The sequence below is a fragment of the Gymnogyps californianus genome, chromosome 12 (assembly GCF_018139145.2).
Source record: "Gymnogyps californianus isolate 813 chromosome 12, ASM1813914v2, whole genome shotgun sequence".
Classification (NCBI taxonomy): domain Eukaryota; kingdom Metazoa; phylum Chordata; class Aves; order Accipitriformes; family Cathartidae; genus Gymnogyps; species Gymnogyps californianus.
Window position 1 is genome coordinate 1331679 of NC_059482.1, and position 7522 is coordinate 1339200.

The 7522-nt window shown below is 67.8% G+C and overlaps 2 protein-coding genes across 2 annotated transcripts; one reads left to right on the forward strand and one right to left on the reverse strand.

The window, feature by feature from the left end:
* Positions 1–247: 247 nt before the first annotated feature.
* On the reverse strand, positions 248–5556 carry UTP4 (UTP4 small subunit processome component). The gene is given in 18 exon segments (XM_050903947.1): positions 248–452; positions 810–920; positions 1076–1261; positions 1556–1593; positions 1596–1650; positions 1869–1975; positions 2295–2393; positions 2396–2453; positions 2603–2725; positions 2858–2922; positions 3356–3452; positions 3803–3894; positions 3983–4154; positions 4379–4587; positions 4704–4793; positions 4918–5002; positions 5122–5313; positions 5398–5556. Coding segments are annotated over 18 exon segments (2055 nt in total). The 3' UTR covers positions 248–335.
* A 529-nt stretch (positions 5557–6085) lies between these two features.
* Positions 6086–7171, forward strand: CHTF8 (chromosome transmission fidelity factor 8). Its single transcript, XM_050904111.1, has 3 exons — positions 6086–6116; positions 6238–6355; positions 6447–7171. The coding sequence occupies exons 1-3, from the start codon at positions 6094–6096 to the stop codon at positions 6657–6659; spliced, it is 354 nt and encodes a 117-aa protein (XP_050760068.1). The 5' UTR covers positions 6086–6093; the 3' UTR covers positions 6660–7171.
* The last annotated feature ends 351 nt before the right edge of the window (positions 7172–7522 follow it).

The following is a 7522-nucleotide window of genomic DNA, read 5'->3' on the forward strand; positions in this document are numbered from 1 at the left end:
AACCCACCCGGCTGCTGGCTGCCACGGGGAGAGAGAAGCCAACATCGGGACCCAACGCTGCCCAGCACAGCAGCCAGCAAGAAGGGAGGAGATCTGGGGTGCCACCTTGTCCCTGTAGCCCCAGGAGGAGGACCGGCACAGGCAGGGGAGCCCTAGGAGGTGGCCATGTCCTCAAGCCAGTGCCAACCTGACCCGCTGCTGCGACACCGGGGAGCCCCGCAGGGCAAGGACGAGCCCCGAGCCCGCAGCCGTACACAACAGCGGGGTTTATTCCTACAGCACCCTAGGAAAAGCAACAGAGAGAGTTTCTGCGGCGCAAGCAGCCTGTTCTGCTCTCAGGTGCCAAATTTCTTCTGTTGGACGGGCAGGGGCAGCTGGGTCTTGATGTCCATGATGGGCCGCTCCACCATCACGAGGCAGTTCTCGTCCAGCAGATCCGCGAAGAGCAGGGGCTGCGGGGCGGGGAGGGGGCAGGAGATGAGAGGAAAGCGCGGTGCCGGCCCCCCCATCTGCCTCGGCTTGTCGGGCTCGGCCGCACAGAGCTGCCCCGCAGCCGGCACCGGCTTAGCCGTAACCAGGGGCACTGCTTGGGGCTGCGCGCTGCAGGAGCTGCTGGGCGATCGCAGCCCACGAGATCGCAGCAAGCGGCTGCGCCGTGACGGGGATTGAGACCGAGCTTTGCTCTGCCGCTGGGGCACCCGGGCGCTGATACGGCACCGGGAGCGACTGGGCACAAGAGCAGGTGGGGCCGCAGGGATCACGGGCGCAGGGCACCCACCCGGCACCCACCCAACACCACTGTCACCCACCTGGAACTTCTTGCAGATCTTGAAGGCGTGGAGCTGCCGCTGCCTGGCGGTCTCCGGGAGCTGCTTCAGGGTGCTCTGGTTCATCAGGAGGGCACTGTTGTCTGGCAGGGGCTGCGAGGAGAGCGCACGGCAAGCGTCAGCGCTGCCTGGACCACCACCGCCTCGGCACCGCGCACCGCTCCCGGCAGGGACGGGGACAGCCGGACCGGGCAGGGGAGATGCCCTGGGCACAAACCCAGCCCTCCCGACCCGGCACGTGGGCTCACCAGGGACTTGTCGAGGACGCAGAACATGTAGATGTCGTGGAGCAGGATGTGCGAGGGCTTCTTGGGGTTGAAGGTGATGTGGGTGATGGGCGAGTCCCTCTCCAGCCAGACCCTGTGCAGCCCGCAGTTCTGCACCATGCGGCTCCAGGCCGTGTACTGCTTCTCGGGGATGCTGAACTCAAACAGCTGGAGAAGCAGGAGAGGGGAGACGGGGCGGCTCGTGAGGTCCGGTCCTCCCTGGTATCACCCCCACGACGGTGCACAGGCAGCCCCGGCTCCAACCAGGCTGCGAGCGCTGCGTGGGGACAGGCTCCTGCCAGGGACAGCGGGCAGCGAAAGCCAGCCGGGTCCCTGCGCCTGCCCAGGAGCCGCGGCTCTCTGGTGGAACGGTGTGGCCAGAAAACCCTGAGGCCAGGGAGAGAGCCGCGAGGAAGGGGCCGGGGCCAGGGCCACGAAGGCTGCGACCGGGAGAGCTCCTACCTGCTGGTCCGAGTAGGCGATAACGAGGTTGTTGGTGACGGGTGGATGGCGAGGGCCGTCACCGCGCAGCTGTACGTGGGCACCGCGCAGTGATGCTGCAAGGCAGGAGGACAGCACGCTGCCGGGAGCAACCGGGGCCACCTCTGACCCCCCCCCCTGCCTCTTCCCACACACCCACCCTCAGCCCTGCTCCGGGGACGCAGCGATCGCTTCCAGGGAGGGGACCCACGCGCTGAGCCCACCGTCACCCGGCCCCCCAAGGCAGGGGGCAGCGGGGCTCATTCCTGCGGCACCCTCCAGCGCCTGCTCCTACCTTGAAGCATTTCAGGTTGTAGATGTGGATTGCCCAGTCCCCGCTGACTGCGGCCAGCCAGTGCCCGTCCGCGCTCGACGCCAGCAGGTAAACGGCCTCGGGGGACCCTGCGGAAACACCCTCACCGGCTGTAACGGGTGCTCAGGCCTCCAAGGAGCTCCAGACCCACTCCCAGGGGACATCCAGACCCACATTCCCCCCTGCCCATCTGGGCGCCCCGCTCCCCTACCTGTGTCAGGCCACGAGGGCGGCACAAAGGCAGGGCAGGGGCTGCCGGGGTGAGGAAGGACCCACACACCCCCGGGCAGGAAAAGGGGGACACGCTCGGCCCTGCACACCCATCTGCACCCACAGTGGGGAGGGGATGCGGAGCGCAGGGACCCCCAGCACCTCCCCAACCCACCCCGGCTCCCCACCAGCCCAAACCTGAGGGCGGCCGAAAGGTGTGCAGGTGTTTGCAGCCCCCCGGCTCCAGCAGCTGGAGGACGTGGACGGAGCCTCGAGCGGAGGCAACGAAGAGGCTGCGGAGTCGGAGGAGAACTGGAGCTGGTAGGCTGGGGGCAGCAGCTTGGGCACTTTGGGGACCTTGAAGGGGGGAGAAAGCAGCGCTGGCAGCCACCTACCACTGCCGCCCTTGCTCCCTGCGAGCAACGCCGGCCATGCCACCCCCCCGGGGACCCCGCAGCCGCCCACCACCCCTCCCCGGCAGCAGGGCGGCCCATCGCCCCCCTCACCTTCTTGATGCTGATGCCGTCGCCTTCGTATCGCACTCGGTAGAGGTGGAAGCGGGAGGCAGTGGAGTAGGCGACCCAGCCGCCACAGGGCGAGACGGAGCTGCAGTAGATGTGCTCCGGACCCTGGAAACACAGAGGGGCTGAGCGGGGCCCGTGAGATCCCCCGGCAGCCTGGCACAGGCAGCTCCGGTGTCAGAGGGAGAGCGGAGGGGCAGGCACCAGGGCGGACTCCCCCCAGCCCCGGCTCAGCCCTACCTTGCTCTTGAGCTGCACGAGGTGCTCAGGCATGCGGCACAAGGGAAGGACCTCGCCATCCTTTCCTGGGACGACAAGAAACCGTGCGGCGCATCGGGGACGGTGGGGAAACCACACCGGTCCCGTCGAGCAGCTGGGGATCCCGGGGGAGCAGCACCCAAGGGAGAGCCCAGACCCTTCCCCAACCTCCCCCGAGGCTGAACGCCCCAGGCCTGGCCCAGCTCCGCTGGAAGCACAAGCGCAGCCTTGCACCGGCCGTGCAGCCCGTGCCCAGGCACGCACCGCGCTGGGAAACGCAGCCCTGCCCGTGGCCAGCGCAGGGCTGTGGGGAGGAAAGGGGCCCGGGCTAAACCACCCCTCCGCTGCCTAAACCACCCCTCCGCTGCCTAAACCACCCCTCCGCTGCCCAAGCAGTGCGACGGTTCATGCCCGAAATCCTGCCGGCAGCGCGGGCTCTGCCACAGGGCTTGAACCGGAGAGCCGGGCCTTGCGACTCACCGGTCTCCTCGGTGGAGCCAAGTCTCCAGAGCTCCAGGTGCTGGGTGAACTGGAAGAGGAGCAGACGGGCTTTCCTGGCACAGGAGACGAGGCGTCGCTGCGGGCAGAAATGGGCAGACTGACATGAACCGCAGCCTGGCAGAAAGGGCTGGGCCAAACCCGAAATGCCCTGGGGTGCCAGAGACTCCGGGGTGGGGGAGAGGAAGGACTCGGGTCCCATGGGATGGAGCCCAGAGATGGAGACCCAGCAGGACCAGCAAGACAAGCTTGCCAACTTCTATCCCTTCTGTGGCAGGAGCCTCCAGACGTGCCAGGGGCAGGGAGGGGACCCAGCAGGGCAGGGAGGGGACCCAGCGGGGCAGGGAGGACCAGCCTTCTCTCGCAAGAAGAGCCAGCCCTGCCAGCCTGCCTTGCCAGGCACGAGAGCCCCCTCAGAGTGGCACTCACGTGGGGGAAGGTGAATTTGCGGAGCACTGCGTCGTAGCCTTTCTTCTGCACCTTCTCCATCAGCGGGCGGATCACCAGCTGGGCGTCCAGGCCTGAAAACCAAGCAGACGTCAGCCGAACCGGTACCTGGGGTGGCGGGGAGAGACCCAAGCCCTCCTCGTGAAGGCGCCCAAGTCCTACCCCCGGAGATGAGAGCCGTCGAGCTGTGCGCCACAGCTCGCACATCGTGGGTGTGATGCTGGAAGGGCTTCGTCCGCACCCAGCGCTTCTCCAGGCTGCCCATTTTCACTGGCAGCAGCTGAAACTGGTAGGTGGCCCCGGTCGAGGTGCCCACGATGATGCTGTCCTCCTCCTGGTGAGAGAAACGGGGACGGGGTTTGCGGGCGCAGACCAGGAAGAATGAAAGGGCAGCACCGGGAGGCAGGCAGGCACCGGCAGCTTCTCTCCCAGCCCCGCTCCTGCCGGCCCAAAGGCACCGAGCCAGGCAGCTCCTGCCCGAGCGCCTCCAGCCCAGCACGCAGGAGCCCAGACGGGCCCCTGGCTGCCTGGGGGGGGACTCGGGGGGAACTCGCCTACCTCCGACACGGCCAGCGAGAGGACGGCCGAGGTGCTGACGGTGTGGCTCTCCAGCAGCGTCCCTCGCTCCCACTCCCAGAACTGCACCCTCCCGAAAGAATCCGAGGTGACGATGGTGCCGCTGGAGAGGAAGGCGATGTTCCATATGACGCACTCGCGCTTCGCCTTCTGCACGTGGTAGTTCACCATGATCCTCTGCACGGTTCGGCCTGAGAAGCGGGAAGGACAGTTGGGGGGCGGCGAGGGGATCCCGCGGAGCACAGGGTGGGCCGGTGCCGACGGTCCCCGGGGACAAGCCGGGCTCACCTCCCAGAGCAGGAGTTACCTGAAGAGACGTCGAACACGCGGATGATGTCGACGGAGCCGGCCGCTATGTGAGTGTCCGACGGGTGCCAGGAGAGGCACAGGATGCGGCCTGCGAGGAAGGAAGTTCCAGACGTGACTCTGCGGACAGGCAGCCCCTTGGTCACCGGGACCGGGACAACCGGGAGGGACAGAGGGACGATGCCGCTGCAGCACCGAGCCCTCCCACACTTCACCTTTCCGCCTGTCCAGGTTCCGCTCGAACTGGATCCCCCCGGGCACAACTCGGAAAAGCTTAACGGAGCCGTCCTCGCAGCCGATCTGCGGGAGGGTCGGGATCAGCTCCGGCGGGACAGGCGGACCCTTTCCCTCCGCCACCCCGGGCTAAGCCGCCCCAGCTCCGGGGGTGGGAGAGCCATCCCGGTCCCGGTTGCACTCACCGCCAGTTGCGTGCCGCTGCTGTCGGCCGCCATGCTCCAGATGGGCCCCCCGCAGCCATCGACGGAGCAGGCCACGCACAGCCCGGCCAGGTCGTACTCGGTGATGTCCCCGCCGAGGCCGGCCCCGAAGAGTCGGTCTCCCGCCGTCCAGCACAGCGCTTCCACCGACCGGCCCTCATGCCCGGGGATGACCTGGGGGAGGGACACCCCGTTACCCAGCTACACGGCCCGGTACAACCCGGTAGGGCCCGGTACGGCCTGGCCCGGCCGCCTCACCTTCTCCTGGAAGTAGTTGGCGGCGAAGTTGTAGACCTCGACGGCGCCGTCGGTGCGGGCCAGGGCCAGGCGGCTGCCGCGGGGCTGGCAGGCCAGGCAGCGCACGCCCGCCGGCACCAGGCCGAAGAACCGTACCCGGTGCACCTCGAACTCCCCCATCCCGGCCCCGCTCCGCCCCGCGCAACCCCCCACGTGCGCCCGCCGCACCCGGAACCGGAAGTGACCGCCCTCCCGGGAGGGGGGGGGGGCGGGCGCAACCGGAAGCGGAAGTAGAAGCGCGGCGCGGCGGGAGATTCGGGCGCTGACGGGCGGCGGCTCCGGTTCGGCCGGGGGGTGCGGGATCGGGGCGAGGTGGACCGGGGTCGTGGGGCTCGGGGGAGCGGCCGGGGCTGGGAAGCAGGAGGGGCCCAGCCCGTAGAACCGGACCGGCTCGGCCCCGCACCACCGGGGCCGCTGGAGGGCACCAGCGCCCCGCGCAACCGCGGCGGCGGCCCGGGGGGGGGCTGCAGGGCCCGGGGGGGGTGTGATCTGGGCATGGGGGGTCTGTGGGACCCGGGAGGGCGGGCTGGGCATGGGGGGGGGGGCCCGGGAAAGGTCCCGGGGGGGCTGGGGGCTCCCGCTGCAGCGGGGCCTGCCCCGTGATCCCCCCCCGCAACGCTGACCGTGTCTCTGCCGTTACTTTGCAGGGCCCGGAGCATGGTGCAGATCGTCATCTCCAGGTGAGGCCACGGCGGGCTGCGCGGCCCCGGAGGGCCGGATCCTGCCCCCGGTAGCGCCCGGCTCAACGGCCCCGGGGCAGGGTTGGAGCCGCTGGGTGAAGCCGCTTCTCTCTGCCCGCAGCGAGGGTGCCGGGGGCCTGGCGCAGTGGGTGCTGGTGGAGCTGCAGGGCGAGGTTGAGCCCCGGCAGAGCGGCGGGCTGGCGGGGAGCCTCCTGGGAGACCTGCACTACACCCGCGAGGTGAGGCAGCCCACGCCGCGGTACCGGGGGACGGCTCCGGCAGCCGGGGCCCTGCCCGCCCTCACCCTCTGCCTCTCGCTGCTCTCTCCAGGGCGTCCCCGTGCTTATCGTGGGCCACCACATCCTCTACGGGAAGGTGGTGCAGCTGGAGAAGCCCTTTGCCGTCCTGGTGAAGCGGGGAGCCGGCGAGCCCGGCCCCACGGGGCCGCACGCCCGCTACGCCGTCACGGCCCTCATCAAAACCAAGCTCCTCTTCAAAACCCGCCCCAAGCCCATCATCACCAACGTGCCCAAGAAAGTGTGAGGACTCGGGCCGGCAGCCGTGGGTGCTGGGGCTCCGGGTGATCCAAGGCTGGCCCCATCCCTGTCCTGTACGGAGGACTCCTGGGACCACCTCAGGGTGCTGGGTCCTGTGTCTGGGCACCCAGAGCCCTTCCCAGTCACTTGTTCCCCCCGTAATGACTCTGTTCTGAGAGCTGCCGAGCTCTGGGGCACAAACCCGGCTGCCATCCCAGGTGAGAGGGGGTCCTGGTGGGCAGGGACCTCCTCCGAGCCCAGGCAGGGCTGTCTTACTCCATCCTCCCCACACACCACCCTTTCTCTGTGCAAGTCTTTATTTTGACAAATCCGTCAGGATATAAAAACCAGACTTTTCCAAAATATGAAAAAAAAACAAAACCAAAAACAAACCCCCGCAGGTTAAAAAATAAATAGATTTACAAACAATTAGCAATAAGTATGATTACCAAAGAGCTACAAAAGTCTCCTAAAAAACCTCGTATTAAATTAAACAAAACAATCTAAAAAAGCTCGATTGTAGAAAGGTTTTTAAGCCCTGAAAAAAAAAAAAGAGAGGGCCCAGGGGAGATGACCGGGTGAATTCCCCAGGGAGGGGAAAGGTTGGGAACCAGCTCTTCCCCGCCCTCCTCTGCGTGCCCGAGCCGAAAACCCGGCGTCTCCCTGCTGTCTAGACAGACGCTGGGAAGGCAGCGGGGTTGGTACGATGGGGCCGTGGCTTGGCCGGAGCGTCACCGCGGCCCCATTGGGGCCGCGGTGACGCTCCGGCCAAGCCACGGCCCCGGTTTCCCCTGTTTCTGCGTGCCGGGGTTCCCTCCCCTTGGCTCTTTGGCAAAGATGAAGGGAGGTGCTGCCCTCCTGGGGCAGCCG

Bases quoted from the DNA above. Each gene is read 5' to 3' on its own strand.
- CHTF8 (XM_050904111.1), top strand. From the start codon at position 6,094: ATGGTGCAGATCGTCATCTCCAG. The intron at 6,117-6,237 runs GTGAGGCCACGG...CTCTGCCCGCAG, and splicing joins GTGCAGATCGTCATCTCCAG to CGAGGGTGCCGGGGGCCTGG. The intron at 6,356-6,446 runs GTGAGGCAGCCC...TGCTCTCTCCAG, and splicing joins ACCTGCACTACACCCGCGAG to GGCGTCCCCGTGCTTATCGT.